At 53.9% G+C, this 20128-nt stretch overlaps 1 protein-coding gene across 14 annotated transcripts; it reads right to left on the reverse strand.

Moving 5' to 3' along the window:
• Positions 1 to 101: 101 nt before the first annotated feature.
• Positions 102 to 18888, reverse strand: LOC125698483 (uncharacterized). Of its 14 annotated transcripts, XM_048956896.1 has the most exons (4): positions 5135 to 18888; positions 4741 to 4792; positions 3973 to 4512; positions 102 to 3645 (listed from the first exon to the last, which is right to left on the reverse strand). In XM_048956896.1, the coding sequence occupies exon 4, from the start codon at positions 2723 to 2725 to the stop codon at positions 1526 to 1528; it is 1200 nt and encodes a 399-aa protein (XP_048812853.1). In that variant the 5' UTR covers positions 2726 to 3645; positions 3973 to 4512; positions 4741 to 4792; positions 5135 to 18888; the 3' UTR covers positions 102 to 1525. The 14 variants fall into 14 exon arrangements, with proteins under 14 accessions (XP_048812853.1, XP_048812850.1, XP_048812851.1 ...); XM_048956893.1 differs by having other exon boundaries at positions 3973 to 5347; positions 10485 to 18888; XM_048956894.1 differs by having other exon boundaries at positions 3973 to 4792.
• Positions 18889 to 20128: the final 1240 nt, after the last annotated feature.

Consider the following 20128-nt stretch of genomic DNA (forward strand, 5'->3'; position numbering starts at 1 on the left):
GTTTCCTGGTGCTTTATACAAAGAGAAATAAACGGCTGTGGCTATAAAAGCCACTGGCTGTGCTACGAGGGCAGGTGTGCTGCTGGGTGCTGTGCTGCAAGGAGCTCAGGGAGAGTAGAAGCCTGTCTTGAGGAGGGCAGGCTCCAGAGATGGGGCGGGACAAGGGATATGGTAGGGGATATGGTAGGGGGATAGGACAAGGAGAAGTGGTTTTAAAGTGAGACAGGGGAGGTTTAGGTTAGATATCAGGAGAAATCACTCAGAGGGTGGTGATGCCCCAGAACAGGTTCCAAAGGAGGCTGTGGATGCCCCATCCCTGGAGGCATTCAAGGCCAGACTGGATGTGGCTCTGGGCAGCTTGGTCTGCTGGTTTGTGACCCTGCACACAGCAGGTGGGTTGAAACTGAATGATCGTTGTGGTTCTTTTCAAGCAGGCCATTCTATGATTCTGTGTGCTTCTACAACTGTGTACAGCCTGAGCGTAAGGGATGTTGGGCAGGGGTACATCTGTGATTACAGCCTGAGTGTGTAACCAACTGGTTATGCTGATAGCTGTGTACCTGTTGAATCACAGAATCGTAGGGGTTGGAAGGGATCTCTAGAGATCATTGAGTCCAACCCCCCTCCCAAAGCAGGTTCCCTACAGCAGGTTGCACAGGTAGGCATCCAGGCAGGTCTTGAACATCTCCAGAGAAGGAGACTCCACCACCTCCCTGGGCAGCCTGTTCCAGTGCTCCGTCACCTCACCGTAAAGAAGTTCTTGCGCTCAACATGTGCTCTCTCCCCTGGGGCATGGCTGTCTCTGGACGCTTCACAGCCACCGATGCCTCTTTTATCCCTGGCCCACCGCCCTTCCTCCTGCCTAGGAACATGCCCCCAGTCCCCGAACAGCAGCGCTGTCCTGCACCAATGCCTTTAGTGCTGCCACTGTCCCGGACGCACTGCCACCACAATGACACAGGCTGTGGAAATGATGATGTTGTTTATTTCGTGACTGATGGAAAATGGAGGTGATGATCTGGGGGAGGTTGGTGTCCACCCAGTGGAAGATGTTGTTGTCATCGCAGTTGCCTTCAGCGCCACCTTTGGTCACCATTTGACCCACAGGCTGCCAGATGGACAGAAGCGCCTTGTGGAAATCACACTCTTCCCGTTCTGAAGCTGAGGCCGTTTGTTCCATTCCCTGGAAATGACACGGCATGAGCGCAGAGAAAGGGATGCAGGCTCGTTTTGCAGAGCATCGCCCTGCAGGGCTCTGATTCTTGCGCCGCTTCTCCAGTGTCCCAAGACAGCTCGGGGCAGCCCGTGGGGCTCAGGGCACCTCCGGCAGGCCCCGTTTTGCATGGGAGTCTGGGCTGGCTGTCAGCCCTACGGCCGGGCAAGTCTCTGGGGAGAGCTGATGGAGCTCTGGCGGTCTGCTTTGCTTGGAAGCCCTCACAGACCAGACCTTTGCGGTTCCCCGCTCCCCACCCTCAGTCCCTTCTGTGCAGTATGAATCCCGAGCGCTTACCTGTGCCTGATGTCTTCACAGATCTCTCCAGAGCTGGTAGGCAACCCACAGCAGCCGGAACAGGTAGCAGTCTCCCCATAAATCCAGAATGACGCAGATTATCAGGGTTGGCCTTATTAAGTCCTTGAAGATGTTGAGGATGTCAAGCACGCTGAAGGCCTTTTGCTCGGTGTGCGGGGACTGCTGCTTTGGGCCCTCTGGATCAACAGACTCGCTGGCCCTTTCCGGGACCCATCTGGGGTGTGGAGAAAGGCCAATCCAGAAGGGCCAGTGGGAGGCACGGTGCTCAGCATTAACGGGCAGGCTCTTCTCAGGACGCACGACTTTTTTCTCTCCATTCTGAGGACAGGTGTTCAGTCCAATCCAGCAGAGCCAGTTGGAGGGCTGGCCCTTGGTCTCAACGGGGCTCTGCTCCTCATCAAAGACCTTGTTCTTCTTCCCGTCCTCGGTCTTGGTGGAGCAAGATGTCAGTCCAAGTCTGCAGAGCCAGTTGGAGGGCTGGCTCTTGGACTCAGACGGGCTCTGCTCCTCGGGAAGGACCTGGCCTTTCTTCCTGTCCTCGATCTTGGTGGAGCAAGATGTCAGTCCAAGCCTGCAGAGCCAGTTGGAGGGCTGGCTCTTGGACTCAAACAGGCTCTGCTCCTCGGGAAGGACCTGGCCTTTCTTCCCGTCTTCCATCTTGGTGGGGCAGGTGGTTAGGCCAAACCAGCAGAGCCAGTTGGAGGGCTGGCTCTTGGACTCAATCGGACGCTGCTCCTTGGGAAGGACCTGGTTTTTCTTCTGGTCCTCCATCTTGGTGGGGCAGGGGGTTAGGCCAAACCAGCAGAGCCAGTTGGAGGGCTGGGCCTTGATCTCAACCGGGCTCTGCTTCTCGTGAAGGACCTGCCTTTTGTTCCCGTCCTCCATCTGGTTGGAGCAGATGGTTCGGCAAAACCAGCAGAGCCAGTTGGAGGGCTGGCTCTTGGTGTCAGTAGGTCCGTGCTCCTGGTGAAGGACGTTCCTTTTGTTGCCATCCTCGATCTTGGTGGGGCAGGTGGTTAGACCAAGCCAGGAGAGCCAGCTGGAGGGCTGGCACTCGGTCTCTAAGGGATGCTGCTCCTCGGGATGGAGCAGCTTTTTGTCCCAATTCCCGACCCAGCTGAGGCAGCTGGACGTGTCAGGAATTGGAGAGATGAAAGCAAGTAAGATGAGGAAGAGAGTCAGGCTGAGCTTCATCCTGCTCTCTCCCAAGGACCGCTCTCAACACACAAGTGGCTGTCACCCAGAGCAGAGCTCCAGCAGTGACCACCAGGACGGAGCGAGTGCTCCAAGTGTCTGAGCTGGGGGAGGCCGCCAGCGTGACTTGATAAAGACTGATGTCATGCCCCGCCTGTGATGTCACAATGCCTTTCCCCGGTGCGGGCGCAGCCGTGCACCCAGCTCGGGGCTGGGGACCCTACACCCAAATCCCACCTCCCCTTTTTGCAATCCGTCTGCACTCAGTAATTTTCATGAGCGCACGAGGCCACAGAATCACATAATCGCAGATTTGTAGGGGTTGGAAGGGATCTCTAGAGATCATTGAGTCCAACCCCCCTCCCAAAGCAGGTTCCCTACAGCAGGTTGCACAGGTCAGCATCCAGGCAGGACTTGAACATCTCCAGAAAAGGAGACTCCACCACCTCCCTGGGCAGCCTGTTCCAGAGCTCCGTCACCTCACCGTAAAGAAGTTCTTGCGCTCAACATGTGCTCTCTCCCCTGGGGCATGGCTGTCTCTGGACGCTTCACAGCCACCGATGCCTCTTTTATCCCTGGCCCACCGCCCTTCCTCCTGCCTAGGAACATGCCCCCAGTCCCCGAACAGCAGCGCTGTCCTGCACCAATGCCTTTAGTGCTGCCACTGTCCCGGACGCACTGCCACCACAATGACACAGGCTGTGGAAATGATGATGTTATTTATTTCATGACTGATGGAAAATGGAGGTGATGATCTGGGGGAGGTTGGTGTCCACCCAGTGGAAGATGTTGTTGTCATCGCAGTTGCCTTCAGCGCCACCTTTGGTCACCATTTGACCCACAGGCTGCCAGATGGACAGAAGCGCCTTGTGGAAATCACACTCTTCCCGTTCTGAAGCTGAGGCCGTTAGTTCCGTTCCCTGGAAATGACACGGCATGAGCACAGAGAAAGGGATGCAGGCTCGTTTTGCAGAGCATCGCCCTGCAGGGCTCTGATTCTTGCGCCGCTTCTCCAGTGTCCCAAGACAGCTCGGGGCAGCCCGTGGGGCTCAGGGCACCTCCGGCAGGCCCCGTTTTGCATGGGAGTCTGGGCTGGCTGTCAGCCCTACGGCCGGGCAAGTCTCTGGGGAGAGCTGATGGAGCTCTGGCGGTCTGCTTTGCTTGGAAGCCCTCACAGACCAGACCTTTGCGGTTCCCCGCTCCCCACCCTCAGTCCCTTCTGTGCAGTATGAATCCCGAGCGCTTACCTGTGCCTGATGTCTTCACAGATCTCTCCAGAGCTGGTAGGCAACCCACAGCAGCCGGAACAGGTAGCAGTCTCCCCATAAATCCAGAATGACGCAGATTATCAGGGTTGGCCTTATTAAGTCCTTGAAGATGTTGAGGATGTCAAGCACGCTGAAGGCCTTTTGCTCGGTGTGCGGGGACTGCTGCTTTGGGCCCTCTGGATCAACAGACTCGCTGGCCCTTTCCGGGACCCATCTGGGGTGTGGAGAAAGGCCAATCCAGAAGGGCCAGTGGGAGGCACGGTGCTCAGCATTAACGGGCAGGCTCTTCTCAGGACGCACGACTTTTTTCTCTCCATTCTGAGGACAGGTGTTCAGTCCAATCCAGCAGAGCCAGTTGGAGGGCTGGCCCTTGGTCTCAACGGGGCTCTGCTCCTCATCAAAGACCTTGTTCTTCTTCCCGTCCTCGGTCTTGGTGGAGCAAGATGTCAGTCCAAGTCTGCAGAGCCAGTTGGAGGGCTGGCTCTTGGACTCAGACGGGCTCTGCTCCTCGGGAAGGACCTGGCCTTTCTTCCTGTCCTCGATCTTGGTGGAGCAAGATGTCAGTCCAAGCCTGCAGAGCCAGTTGGAGGGCTGGCTCTTGGACTCAAACAGGCTCTGCTCCTCAGGAAGGACCTGGTCTCTCTTTCTGTCCTCGATCTTGGTGGAGCAGGATGTCAGTCCAAGCCTGCAGAGCCAGTTGGAGGGCTGGCTCTCAGACTCAATCGGACGCTGCTCCTCGGGAAGGACCTGGTCTCTCTTTCTGTCCTCGATCTTGGTGGAGCAGGATGTCAGTCCAAGCCTGCAGAGCCAGTTGGAGGGCTGGCTCTTGGACTCAAACAGGCTCTGCTCCTCGGGAAGGACCTGGCCTTTCTTCCCGTCTTCCATCTTGGTGGGGCAGGTGGTTAGGCCAAACCAGCAGAGCCAGTTGGAGGGCTGGCTCTTGGACTCAATCGGACGCTGCTCCTTGGGAAGGACCTGGTTTTTCTTCTGGTCCTCCATCTTGGTGGGGCAGGGGGTTAGGCCAAACCAGCAGAGCCAGTTGAAGGGCTGGGCCTTGATCTCAACCGGGCTCTGCTTCTCGTGAAGGACCTGCCTTTTGTTCCCGTCCTCCATCTGGTTGGAGCAGATGGTTCGGCAAAACCAGCAGAGCCAGTTGGAGGGCTGGCTCTTGGTGTCAGTAGGTCCGTGCTCCTGGTGAAGGACGTTCCTTTTGTTGCCATCCTCGATCTTGGTGGGGCAGGTGGTTAGACCAAGCCAGGAGAGCCAGCTGGAGGGCTGGCACTCGGTCTCTAAGGGATGCTGCTCCTCGGGATGGAGCAGCTTTTTGTCCCAATTCCCGACCCAGCTGAGGCAGCTGGACGTGTCAGGAATTGGAGAGATGAAAGCAAGTAAGATGAGGAAGAGAGTCAGGCTGAGCTTCATCCTGCTCTCTCCCAAGGACCGCTCTCAACACACAAGTGGCTGTCACCCAGAGCAGAGCTCCAGCAGTGACCACCAGGACGGAGCGAGTGCTCCAAGTGTCTGAGCTGGGGGAGGCCGCCAGCGTGACTTGATAAAGACTGATGTCATGCCCCGCCTGTGATGTCACAATGCCTTTCCCCGGTGCGGGCGCAGCCGTGCACCCAGCTCGGGGCTGGGGACCCTACACCCAAATCCCACCTCCCCTTTTTGCAATCCGTCTGCACTCAGTAATTTTCATGAGCGCACGAGGCCACAGAATCACATAATCGCAGATTTGTAGGGGTTGGAAGGGATCTCTAGAGATCATTGAGTCCAACCCCCCTCCCAAAGCAGGTTCCCTACAGCAGGTTGCACAGGTAGGCATCCAGGCAGGTCTTGAACATCTCCAGAGAAGGAGACTCCACCACCTCCCTGGGCAGCCTGTTCCAGTGCTCCGTCACCTCACCGTAAAGAAGTTCTTGCGCACATTCCTATGCTGTAGCTTATGTCCGTTTCCCCTTGTCCTGTCTCCATGTACCACTGAAAGGAGATTGGCCTCACCACTATGGCCCCCACACCTCAGATATTTATAAACCTGGATCAGGTCCCCTCTCAGTCTTCTTTCCTTGAGTCTGAACAGACCCATTTCACTCAGCCTTTCCTCATAGGAGAGATGCTCCAGGACCTTCACCATCTTTGTGGCCCTCTGCTGGACTCTTTCCAAGACATCCCTGTCTTTTTTGTACTGGGGAGCCCAGAACTGGACACAGCACTCCAGATGAGGCCTCACCAGGGCAGAGTGGAAGGGGAGGATCACCTCCTTTGACCTGCTGGACACACTCTTTTTAATGCACACCAGAATGCCATTGGCCTTTTTGGCCACAAGGGCACACTACTGGCTCATGGCCAAGCTGTCGTCCACCAGGACACCTGGGTCCCTCTCTGCAGAGCTCCTCTCCAGCAGCTCATCCCCCAGCCTGTATTGGTGCATGCAATTATTCCTCCCTAGGTGTAAGACTCTACACTTGCCTTTGTTAAACCTCATCTGGTTTCTTACTGCCCAGCTCTCCAGCCTGTCCAGGTCTCGCTGAATGGCAGCACAGCCTTCAGGCGTGTCAGCCAATCCTCCCAACTTCGTATCATCAGCAAACTTGCTGAGGGTGGCCACTATCCCCTCATCAAGGTCATTGATGAAGATGTTGAACAAGACCGGACCCAGCACAGACCCTGGAGGACACCACTGGTTACAGGTCTCCAGCCAGACTCTGCACCGCCAACGATGACCCTCTGTGCTTTGCCAGTTCTCAACCCACCTCACTGTCCTCTCGTCTATCCCACACTTCCTCAGCTTTGTTATAAGGATGTCGTGGGAGGCAGTATCAAATGCCTTTCTAAAATCAAGGTAGACTACATCCACTGCTCTCCCCCCATCCACCCAGCATGTGACAACATCATAGAAGGCCACCAGGTTGGTCGAGCACGACCTCCCCTCGGTGAATCCATGCTGACTACTCCTGATAACCTCCTTTTCTTCCAGTTGTCTGGAGATGGCATCCAGCACCAGCTGTTCCATCACCTTTCCAGGGACAGAGGTGAGGCTGACTGGCCTATAATTACCCAGGTCTTCCTTTTTGCCCTTTTTGAAGACCGGAGTGACATTGGCTATCCTCCAGTCTTCAGGGACCTCCCCTGTTATCCAAGACCTCTCAAAAATGATGGAGAGCGGTCCGGCAATGACCTCCGCCAGCTCCCTCAGCACACGTGGATGCACCCCATCAGGTCCCATACACTTGTGGACCTTAGTACTGCCTAGGCGCTCACGCACCTCCTCTTTCCTGACTGAAGGGAAGTCTCCCATTCCCCAGACCCTCTCACTAACCTCCAGGGTGTGGGAAACCTGAAGGAGAGCCTTTTCACTCAAGACAGAAGTAAAGAAGGCATTCAGTATCTCTGCCTTCTCAGCATCCCCCATTACCAGAACCCCCCCTCCCCCCCCTTTCATTAAGTAAGGGGCCCACATTCTGTCTAGTTTTCCTTTTGCTATATGATTCAATTTCAGAGTGCAAGTGGGCAGCAATTAAGTTTTTAAACTTGTTATCAAAGTGGAAAGAACAGTGCACCTGCATGCAGTGCCTTCATGTCACTGACAACCTGCAGCAGCAGAGTAGCCCACCAGTGTTGCACAATAAAGAGATTTCAGGAGCAAGACCAGGTAACTGCTACAAGGTATTTGGAAACATGTAGACCAAGCATCTGCTGCAGCATGCTTTAAGGGCAACAGTATTTACTTCTTTCCTAGTTCTTCCCATCAGAGCCATTCCTGAGGTAGCTAATTAGCTATACAATAAAACTGCATCTTCTGTCAAACTCCAGGAACTTTTTCCATAATGTTTCCATTTCTGCTTCTCTGGCAGCTGCAGCTTTGTTAGAACAAGGACACTGTGTGTGCTGCTGAGCTTTGGCATAGCCCCTTCCCTTTGTATAGATGGGGCTGGGGCAGGAGGAAGGATGTTGGCCCTTTCCCATAAGGGAGTGTCTGGGCTGGAGTGCAGCAACATCTCCACAGGAATAGGGGAAGCGCTTAGGAACTGCAGTTAAAATTCAGGCTGAAAGCACATCTTGTGCAAAAGTACGCTTAAAAAATACAGCCTCAGCTTGTGACAGTAGAGTAGGAGCATTTTACACAAGAAAGCAGCACACAGGTGCTGAGACTGTGCAGTTCTTCTCTCCTTTGACTTGCAGCAGTGGTGCCAGCCCTGCTTGAAGAGGTTGCACATGCTGGCAATTGGAGGGTACAGCCAGACCACTGTGCTTATTAAGGAGGAGTAATCCCCTGTGCAGAGATTAAAGAAAGTGGAAATGCTCTGCAAGGATCATGCAGAGTTAAATCTACTGCTAGAAAACAACGATAACTCAAGGCGTGGAGTTGGGTTCTTCCAGGATAAGAGGCAGAAGCCCTGCGGTATGAGAATGGTCAGAGCAGGGCTTTGAGAAGCACCCTGGGGTGGGGGGGTTTGTGCTGTGCTCACAGCCCTGCCCACCCCTGGAGGAAAGTAGGACAGTTCCGTGCATGGTCCTTGAGCTGTGACCTAGCAACTAAATTATCTTTTGAAACAAATCACAGAAAAAACTTATATTGTAAGCCAGGTAAAAGGATGACTGTTTAGTGCCATGGTGCTTGCCAAGGAAAATGGAACACCCTTGTTTAATAAAAAAGCAAGAAATGAGGACGCTAGCCATCTTTTAAGAGTACCTTTTCTCCTGTATGTGGTCTTTAATTAAAGGCATCATTTAAAGTGTATCTAACAATGACTTCAGCTAGAGATGTTTACCCTTATGTAACAACCAGGACAGAGCATGTTGAACGCACTGTCATCACACGGGCTCTAATAGCACTGAACAGTTCGTTCTGATCAAGAGTTCTCAGTCACAGTCAGCCAATTCTGACAATTGTATTTAGTTTTAACTTAATAAGATTTGCTATATATAATCCCATACACGGCTATAAGAGGGCCCACGCTGCACTCAGAGGTGCTTCTGCAGCACAGCTCAGTGAGCTCTGTGGGGCCAGCAGCTCCTCACCCCCTGCTCTGCTCCTTCCTGCCGCAGGGTGCAGAGAATCGCAGCTGGGCTTCTGAGAAGCTGGAGCCACACTGTTGTTCAGGTTCCTTCTGGTTATTGGTGCAGGGGAAATAAGCCTCTGAACAGCACAGCCAGCACCGTTCTGCAAGCACTTCTGTCAGCCCTTGCACACAGTGACTGTCTTTTTGCTGGCGTTTGTCTATCGCATCCTGACTGCAAAGCAGTCCTTCTATAGTGAACAACGATAATAACATTCCTCTCCTAATCTGTGCACTGTCCTACTGCAGCCAAATTTACTTTTAACCTTTATGTCACCCAGCCAGAATGTTATGTACAGTGAGAAGTGAGAAAGGATGCTGGGTGCAGGACAGGGACCTTGTGACTGGCCTGAATTCAGAGCCAAGCAATGCGATCACTTGTACAACCCTAACCTCCCATTATTCCCAGTGGAAGGGCGCTGGCACCTGTGGGCTCGAGGGCCTCTCAGGAAGCACTTGTGCACTGCCTTCAGGAATCGATTGCTTCTACACTTCTTGTCCAATGGAGGCACCAGCCAAGATCCTCCTGTACTGTGGCACGGCAGCTGTGCCTACCTCCCCATCTATCGTGTCCTTCATTCAAGCAGGGACAGGGGTGGCTTCGGTTGGTGTCAGCTGGAGGCAAGGACTGCCATTGAGAGTATGGCCTTGTGGAGGAGACAAGGGGAAGGGCTTCCTCCTTCTCCATTTTTCGCATTGGGGTTAATCTCCCCTTACTGTTAATGTTCTATGTTGATGTGTCACTAAACACATCAACATCACTGAATTGGTTGTTGGTGTGCTATTTTTTTCCCCCTAGTTTTGCAATTTGTTTCTTAGTCAGCGGAAGACTGTTTTGTCCTGCTCAACTTCCATATGACTTCAACCTTTTTCCTCGTTTTCACAACTTCTGGTCCAGGCTTAGAGCATTCTGCCAGCAGTTGCTTGCAGCTGGACACAGCTCAGGACATGGAAGTCACCTCCTGCCCGCTCAGCCTGCTGCCCACTCAGAGATGAGGCCTGGTGAGATTCAGCCTTCCTCAGCGCGTGAATTCCTCCGTGCTCCTCAGGCCGTGCCCCGGGTGCTGGGCAGCATGGAGGTCTCATGGCCTCCTTAATCCCCCCATGGCAGGTACAAGATAAGGACAAATCCCCACAGCACCTTTCCAAACAGGTATCCATACTACACATACTGCCAGGATCCATTTCCTGCATGGTGACCACCACTCTGTTTCCACTCACACCTCCAGGCTGGAGCTAATAGAAGTCAGCACAGATGTCTAGGCCCACACTGGTGGTAAAGGGACATTTTCCCATTCCTTTCCTTAGGGATGCCATTTGGAGAGTGCTATAACCACAAGGGTCAATACAGGGGAAGGTGTACAGGAGTGCAGTAGCAAAGGGACTAACACAAATGGAATGGTGTTACAAAGACAAAGGAAAGGTACTCACCCATCTCTGAAGATCTGTGCTCATGAGAAAGATCTACAAAAGAAGGAAATCCAACCAGAGATGCTTCCCTACGGCAGTCAGCCATTAAATAGGGTCTGAGAGAGGTGCAGCCAGGCTCCACCCCTGCTGGTCACACAGCTGAATTGCCTTCACCTGTGCTCCCAGGGCTGACTGGGTCCTTTCCACAGGTGCTCAATCAGTGGGTCAGGCTGTGACTCAACAGTTCCCATATTGAGAGGATTAGCAGCTAAATCCCCAGTGTTACAAGCTGCACAAAGACAACGTTTCCATCTAATGTTGCTCTTGAATTTTAGTGTTTTTCATCATTTAAAGCCACAGAACTGAATAACTGAATGACAGATTTATTGTGGCTTCTGTGTTTGTTTGGATATAGATTTAAACAGTACAGTTCTTGAAATAGCTGCATAGCTAGCAGAGACATTTTTAAAGCCATGATTAATAAAGCAGATGGGTTTGTTTTTTATTTTCTATTATGTCTGCCTCTCAGAATTCTTTCTGCTAATACTACAGAGTTTCTTAGCAAATATGGTATTGACACTTACTGAAAGATTGTTACTTCTATGTAGATAATTATCACATGGATACCTACATGATTCTTCATGTTTGTCGGGCCCCAAAATGCGACGGACTGTGACCATTTACATGGTGTGCTCCTTCACCTGCTCTCAGCACTGCCATCCCTCTTTTTCATCAGATGAAGGCCATAAAGTATTGCTTACAACCCATCAACCTGGCTCCATATCTATTGAACTGATGCGGCCACGGAGGCACAGCCAAGCAGCGGGATGAGGCGCAGGGCCTCAGGGGAGCGGTATTTCTCTTGTGCTGCTCCCAGGCTACTTTCAGAGCTGCAGTGCAAGCAACATGAAAACCACATCACGTATCTCTCAGCTGCCTGCCTTCAAACAGCCAGCAGCTGCTAGTGCCAGTATGCATTTGCTGCAGGTTGTTGTGTTCCCAGCTGTGGGGATGCTCCAGTGATGGCAATGGCACCAACTCAGCCTTGTGTATCCATTGCATTGAAACAGCCACTGCCCCAAATACTCCTCTGCTCCTCAGTGGGAAGTTTTGCACCACCAGCAGCCACTGAAACCCCCTGACCCTTGGGCAGTCCATAAGCTACTTTCCCATTAGTGCTAGTTTTAAATATTTCTAGAAATCTCTCCCGGCACCACATTAATCCAATTTACAGCATCTGGCTCAAGCGAAGTATGAGAAGAATTTGCTTAAGACACATGATCCGTGATGGGGAGCGAGGGGTCACACATCCCGTGGGAGACAGTGCCACAGGGGAGACACTGCTACTGCTCACAGGGCGCGGGGTTCAGTGCCCTCCTGCCCGCCCTCTGGGAGTGGGACCACGAGGAACCTGGGCAAAATGCGTGGTGCCCTGTGGAAGTGGGACAGCCATTGTCCCTGTGCCGTTCACCCATGGCTCACCCAAGAGTGAGCTCAGGGAAGGCCAGCAGCTGCAGTCCGGTGGGTGTAACACCAAGCAGCACAGGGACATGTTCTGCTCTAATCAAGGTGCTGTGGAGAGAGGAGAGAGGATCCCGAGCCCAGCTGCAGGTGGCACATTCAGGCTCTGGTTACAAAACGAATCTGAACGCCCCATGCACCGAATGCTCCCTCCCTCTGCTGAAACACTAAGCCAAAGGATTTATCAGGCTCTTATGTAACACGCTTTTAGGGTTTCCAGCAGAAATAGGTGTTCTAAATATAAATGATTTGCAGATAAAATAGGCTTATATAAACCACTTCTGCTTTATATAACCCCTTGCTGGTGCTGCAGCCGATGCTCACATCAGCTCAGGGCCAGCAGCAGCAGTGCCGGGGTGTGCTGGTGCCCAATGGGAGCCCCAACACAGACACAGCCATCGCTCCTTCAAGAGCAGAAGCCAACAGGAAGATGCAGACACCGGCTTGTGGAGGGGCTCCCTTAATCAGTCATTGCACCAAGGCCGACCGTCCGCTCTGTGGTTGCAGCAGCTGCTGAGCAGGGTGAAACATGGTGCAGACAGTTCCTCCAATGCAGCCACATCCATCCTTTAGGAAAGGGTAGCTCAGCTGTATACCAAGAACTAGCACGGCTTTGCACCCATCACTGCTGCACACTTCCCTGCACAGCCAGCTGCTCCAAGGGCTCTACTCACAAACCTCTGTTTCCCTAGCTTGGTTCAGCAACACGCCAGAAGCCACAGCAGTGGCCATTAGTAAGGGCAGCAACAATTAACTCTGAGATATGGCCTCCCTGGCACCAAGCAGTGGTTGCTATGTTACATCCTGAGCAGGAGGGATCCAGTCAGACCTCGGAGGGGAGCTCCGTGCCTCACACCAAGCATGTCTTGGGCAGAGGGGCCGACTGCCAGGTGGTTTTGGCTGCTGGTCTGAGTACAACACATGCATATCATTATGCATAAATACAGAGAGAAAGACATAGCTATGCATATCTATCTTCTTCATACAAGCACCTGCATTTTCATACATCTGAGAAATAAGGATGCACTTCTAAGCTGCAGCATATTTTTACAGCAGAGCAACATGATTTATATCTCTGCCATTAACATTTTCATTCAAGTAACTGCTTATTTATTCCTATAGCAGATAAGCTGTTCTGACAATGTGGGAAGATGCTGTTTATGAGGCAGCCAGGGCTCTCAGCAGCCTGCATTATTTCTGGTGGGACTGTCAGTTCTCCAAGCATCAGTACTTCATTTTTAACACAGATCTGTTGGAAGACATTTGATCCATCCTGCTTTTGTCAGCCACAGACAGCAAATTAGCCATGGAGAGGCTGTGTGTGACCTTCAGAAGTGACCACCATTCTATGATCCGGAGCTGATGCCAGCAGCACACTGCTCCTGTGTGTGTTGGGGGACAGGGAGCCCCAGCGGGCAGCCCAGCTCCACAGGGAGAAGCCTGACCCTGACACAGGCAGCGCTGTGGGCACCGTGCTCCCACGGAGGCCACCTGTCCGGCTGCACACACACACGTTTTGCCTTTGTTGCGCCGTGCTTAGAGCCAGATGGGCAGCACACAGCTGGTGAGGGCAGGCTGGATTGAATGCCCGAAACTGCAAGTGGAAAAATTATCGCGCTGGCAGTAGTGAGGCGAGTTTGTGCCAGCACAAAGCCTGGGGGAAAGTGGCCACTGCTGAATGCTGCTGGCGGGTGTGCTACTGGAGCCGGGCTCGTAAAGGTGGGCAGCGGCATTTCCGAGGCAGACTGGTGTCTGCGGAGAGCAGGCAGCTGGACAGGAGCCACCCCAGCTGCCCTTTTTGTAAGAGCGGTGACACGCATTTTTCTGCTAGAGTAACAGCACCAAGCACCACCACCTGTCTAACCTGCGCCTCCCCGGCAGCCCACACGCAGCGGGCCGGCTGCGAGAGAGCTGCGGGCGGCAGCGCAGCGCCTCCCGGCGGCGGCAGCGGTGCTGTGCGGTGTCGTGCGGCCGGGCGGGTGCGCTGCTGCTCCAGGCGGCCGCGGAGGGGAACGGCCTACGAGCGCGGGGACGGGGAAGTGTTGCTCAGTACCTTCGGTTTTTGGCATTTGCACAGCACTTTCATGTTCTGAACTGCGGTCACTTGACCCTTGGGCAGCTGATAGCGCCGTGTGACGCGGGGGCTGTCGTGGCCGTGACTCAGTGCCTCGTGTCGGCCCCATCTGCTGACTGCCCACCCGCACCCCGAGAGCGGCCTTTCCCCGGCTGTGCGGTGACCCGACCCCAGAGCACAGTGCCCGCAGGTAGCACTGGCAGCACGCGGCTCTGCGGGGCTGTAATTCATCTCTGGGTGCAGCACTCCATCCCAAACCCCATCTGTGACATGAGATGGGCTCTGTCACAGCCTCAGCCATGCCCTCGCTGCAAAGCAGAGCGGTGGCACGCAGCCCGACACCAGGCACGCAGATGCTCGCTGCACTGCGGGCTTCACTGTAGCACATTTGCATAGGGAAAGGCCGTGTCAGCCCTCGGCAGGCAGCACCGTCCCGGCCTCAGCCCGCTGCCGGCTGCAGCGCTGACAGAACGCTTCTGCGGGCCAAGTGCAAGGGCTCTGGAAAAAATAAATAAATCTGAAAGTAGCAGACTCAAGCATCTCTGAGCCACGACTGTGTGCCACACGGTGCGCTCAGCTGACCGGACATGCTGGAGTCATCGCTCTGAGTGGATGAGGATGGGGCTGGTTTGTGCAATTCGTGATAAGAGCATTTTGCAAACATGATGAAAATGTGTGGTAAACCCGAGGCAAACTGCAGCAGCCTGTGCACACAACCTATGCAAAATGAGTGTGTCAGCATGGCTGGGCTGAGCTCTCCAACTCTGCTGTGCTGCTGCTCACAGTATGGCACAGACCCAAACAGGATCCAGGGCTGGGCACCACAAGGCCACCACTCACCTCATTGGGTCCCCAGCTACTGCTCCCTCTGTTTGCAGTCCACACTGCAGTGACAAGCTGAGGAACGAGCCCGGAGCACACTTCCAAAGTCTTCATGGAGGCAGAAACCCGCTGCTCTGGACCCAAAACCCAGCTGCGGGGTGGGGGCAGCCAGAGTGCACACAGCCTCAGCAGGGTGGCACTGGCCTTGGGGCTGGTGGCGGTGACAAATGTCCCCATGAGCTGTGCCTGCAGCACTGGGGCTGCTCCACACCATAACCAACAGCCTCCTGCTTCTGGCTCCAAGCTACAATGACAACTTTTGGAGCCCTGACTGGTGACGGGTGAATGCCCACCCAGCCACGGCTGCTCTCAAGGTTCACAAACAAACACTTTTGGACTTTTTTTTGCTGTTGTTATTATCTCCTTGAGAAGACTTTGAAGGCTTCAGATAAGATTACGGCCAGTTATGAAGGGAAGAAAGAGTTCACCTCACAGTATATTTTTGGACAAACAATCCAAGGCAAACAAGGTTTAGCAATCTCTCTGGTTTAGGATTCCAGTAACTCATCTTGATGCTGTAAAACCAACACAAAGGCAGGTTGGATCAGTGTCCGGGCAGGGTCCCACCTGCCCCAATCACCTGCTGGCTGAGGCCCCCAGGGGCCCTTTCTGCACCCTGCCCAAGACAAGTGCTGGATGGCTCTGACTCCTGCAAGAAGTCCCTCCTGCAGGGAGCTGCTATTTCAGGCCTCTCTCCTGACCCTGTGGCCATCACCACCCGCTGGCCGTGCACCTGGCGCCGCTGTGGCGCTGCCTGGCTGCAAGGAGGGGAAGGTAAAATTCCTGTGCCCACACAGCAGTGTCTTTTTATAGCCCAGGGATGAGGTTTTGTACTCTGCTCCTATTTTCCATGCAGACAGTAAACAGGAAAACCAGGCTGACCTGGCTGAGTGGCTCATTCGGGAGCACGGCATGGACACCTGCGTGGGATGTGCCCACCGGGCCTTGCTGAACCCACCTGTGTCCTGAGCTCTGGGTGCCGCTTGCTGGGCACCAGGACAGGTCCACAGCACCTTCAGGAGAGGACAACACTAAAAACAAATCAGTGAGTTGCCAGCAGAGCAGCAGTGGCATGCAGGGCACAGCATGGGGCTCAGTGACCTTCTGTCACAATCACAAGGCTCAGGCCAACAGGGTAAGCCTTCTCAAGTGCCTCATAGGAACACTGCACAGCCACTGCCCAGATGCATCAGATGGAGCTGACTTGCCCCTGACAGCAGGACTGTGTGCGGGCTGAGGGCTGTTGGCACGCAGTGCTGGCTATTCGTTTGGCACCGCCTGAGGTCACATCAGGAGAGGCTCAAGAGGATTTGTACAGTAACTTTCAGGTTGGCTTGGTTTTGATCCATTTCCAAAATGGACAGAGAAAGTAAATGGCAAACAGAAATCAGATGCCAGAACACGAGTGTACTGCATACACATTTCTATTTGTGCAGTGCCAGGACATCCGTGAGAACCACGGCTGCAGCCCCTGTGCAGCAGAATACAACACAGTCCCTGTGCAGCAGAGCACACAGCCCTGTGCAGAAGGATACAGCCTCGATGCCCAGGCCTGCAGCTGGCAACCTGAGCACTGGTGTGACAAACCACCGGCCTCCCTGGGCCGTGGCAATGAGTGCCTTCAGCCATCAGCCTTCTGTCTGACCTTGCGTGTATCTCCACAGAGGGTGACAAATAAAAAGCATTGCAGATCAAAGCACTCAGCACCGAACTTGCCCCAGCGATAGCACTGCGCTGATTTACAGCTGCTGAGCTCACACAGGAGCTGCGCCGGCTGCTGAGGGCCTAGTGAGGTTACAAAGCGCTCATTGTCCCCAAGGAATTCAGGAAAGCAGGAGACGGCCACTGAGAGGATGTGCTTCAGCATGTGCTTATTTCCTTACAGACACCAGTTGCCTTCTCTCCCAGGAGCCACACTCAGAGCCACGTGCTCCTCCTGAGGCACGCACGCACACTGCCACTCTGCAGCCCCTGCTCCCACCACCCTGCTCTGCTGCAAAAGAACGTTGCCAGTGAGACCTGCTGGGGAAACACCTTCAGGAAGAGCAGCGTGAGCCCTGAATCCATGAGCCCCGCAGTCTGTGAGCCCCGCAGTCTGTGAGCCCTGCAGGCAGCAGCACGGCCAGTTGTCATCACTACCAGCACCTCAGCATCTGGTGTCCTGCTCCAGGGAAACTCACACAGGGACACCACCCCACTGCCCACATGCCACTCTCGACACCATTTTACTGGAAAGCTTCGCTGCCCTGAAATAGCTGTGGCACTGAAATAGCTGTGGCTGGGCTGTGGTAGGCGCTGACAGAGTGGGGCCTCACCCCGCTTCCTCCGCAGGCGGCAGTTCTGTGAAATAACCCACGCCTGCAGCACGGCTGTCCCAGCCCCGTGTCCCACCAGCAGCAGAGGCTCACAGTGAGGACAGGCTGAGCCAGTTCTGAGCCATGCCGGCAGCAGCACAGCCCTGCGCTGCCAGAGCTCAGCTGCTGTCCCGACAGCCGCAGTGCCAGCACAGCCAGGGGTGCGTGGGGACCTCTGGTGCTCCACAGCTATCATCCCACAGGTGCGCATCAGCTCACAGGAGAGACGTGCTAGCAAAATTCCCCAGAGATCATGTGGGGGATTTTATTGGAGGGTGATTTAATTGTTCAGCTGGGCTCACTGTAAACCTATAAACTCCACCTGTGTAGCTAATTGCATCGAGAGATCGTTATAAAAAATGTGACTCTGACATTTATAATCAAACACATTTAGTGCTGAAGGCTGGCACAGGCCCATCTGCGGTGCTGTGGGGCAGGATGAGCCCTGCCATCCTCTGGTGCCCTGCGATGGTCCCAGGATGGGGCTCTCCCACATCTTGTGAATGCAGTAGCAATGTTTTCTACTCAATTTAGAAGCAAAGGCAGCTACATATACAGCCAGACAGTTTGTGAGGCCATGAACAACCTAACATGACTGCATCAGACTCCTCCATCTTCGCACAGCTCCTTCTTATTTGCTGCATAGAGCAAGAGCAGAGCAGCCACTCCATTTCCCATCAGTCCTCCATCCTACCCCACTCCCCTCCCAACACTACGGCCCCTCACCTGCACCCACTGCTGAGCCCATGAGTCAGCCTTGCTCCCCCCACACAGGGCATCACCAGCCCCATGTGCATTGCTGCTGCCAGCCATCATCTGGCAACTTCTGCCCTGCCTGAGCAGCCAGCAAAGCACCCAGTGCCCTGCTGAGATTAGAGTGACACCAAGTCGCCAAAAAAGAAGGCTTGGTATTTTTGTTTCACACTGCTTTTTAGTCTTTTCCTCTGCCTTTTAGAATTCCAGATGATGAGGAAAATAAATATTGGAAGATTATCCTTTGTATCTCATGATCAGATCACAAGCTAGCATGTGACTTGGGATGGAAAAACAAGTCTTTCCAGCAGATGTCAAAGGCAGCTAGTGCGTCGCAGACTGCTGTACCTTGGTGTTTGCTGCCAAAGTCAATTCCTTGTGCATCTCTGAGGTAAAGAGACTTCATGATTCATCAGGATCTTACTCTAATTAAAGCAAACTGCTCAGATGACTTTCATTTTAGCTTTGACTGTTTAGCAACCCTGAATGCAATATGTATGCAACAATAAATAGCAGCCCTCAGCCACTGTTTTGTAAACAGGCTTGAGCATTGGAATGGCGAGGGCAGGTTTTGGAGTCTCCCTGTAAGTCACATGCTTGGATTGAGCAAAAAGCTTCTTGCAGCTTTGAGAAAAGGGATCGAGCCATTTGGAGCCCAGGTGTTGCAGAGACCAAAGGTGTGCTGAGCAGGACCTGTGCCACAGAGGATCGATGCAGAGGAGCATTGCAATCACACGGCACAGACCTTGAGATGGGATGTCAGGTTTATGGAGAGGCTGAGCTTCCTCAGAGCTCTGAAACCCACAGAAGGTACAAGGAAAGGCAGCTGCCCCTTCAGCAGTTCTCCTCGTCTCTCCTCTCCTCTCCTCTCCTCTCCTCTCCTCTCCTCTCCTCTCCTCTCCTCTCCTCTCCTCTCCTCTCCTCTCCTCTCCTCTCCTCTCCTCGTCTCTCCTCTCCTCGTCTCTCCTCTCCTCTCCTCTCCTCTCCTCTCCTCTCCTCTCCTCTCCTCTCCTCTCCTCTCCTCTCCTCTCCTCTCCTCTCCTCTCCTCTCCTCTCCTCTCTCCTCACCCAGTGCTCAGGATGGGAAAAGCAGCAACTGTGGGCAAAACTCTGCTGGAGTCGCACAGCCCGATAAGCTGTGACATTGCATCTAAGCAGTCCTGCTGCAGCCGGCATCACATGATGGGTCAGCAGTTCATGGGAAGTGGTGGGCTGAATGCTTGAAAGAAAACACAACTTGCTTCAGCCAGCTCCCTCTCCACAGGAAACAAAAACTGGAGCTGAACTCCAGCAGTTTGGGTTTGACCAGACTTATCTCGTCTGAGGCCTGTGCCTGACCAAGCACCCAGCTCAGAAACCCTGCAGAGAAGGAACCCGGCCCAAGGCAGGATGATGGGGACGGAGAAAAAGCCTGTGCATGCCTGCCTGCAGCAGGGAAGAAGAGAGGACCATGTAGAGCACTCATCCTACAGCAGTCGAGGCAGCCCCGCTCTGCCCATGCCTGACAGGGCAGAAAACTGGCACATAGCCACATGGCATCAGAGTGGTGCCTGGCCCCAGATGTGGGCATCCACGGGTGCAGAATGCAGCCCTGGGCATCCCCTGGGTGTGGGATGCAGCCCGGTACCAGTAGGAGCAGCAGCACTGCCCACGTTCCCGTTCCACCAGGCTCATGCCCAGTGCAGCCATCTCCCCATGTTCCATGTGCATGACAGCATAGAGTTTTTTCCTTTTTCTCCTTTGTCCCAGCATCACAGGCAATTGTGCCGCTATTTTTAAAGAGGCTTTTCTTTTCCCCTGCAGAGCAGACTGAATAGCTTTGCCTCCCATGCCCGGAAGTGCGCTGAGCTTGGACGTCTTGTCTCATTGTGATGGGAAAGGTTATCAAAAGTACAAAACAAAAGTGAAATTATCCGCTGACATTCCTGTGACTAAAATAGCCACACTGACGTTACAGCAGGGAACGGAAGTCCCAGGACACAGGCTGTCCCACAGCAGCCCAGCAGCCAGCTGACGCCAGGCTGCTGTGAGCTCACGTGCAGCAAGGAGCTCCTGCCTTGGAAGACAGGGGGCCATGCAGC

The sequence above is a fragment of the Lagopus muta genome, chromosome 10 (genome assembly GCF_023343835.1).
Source record: "Lagopus muta isolate bLagMut1 chromosome 10, bLagMut1 primary, whole genome shotgun sequence".
Lineage (NCBI taxonomy): Eukaryota > Metazoa > Chordata > Aves > Galliformes > Phasianidae > Lagopus > Lagopus muta.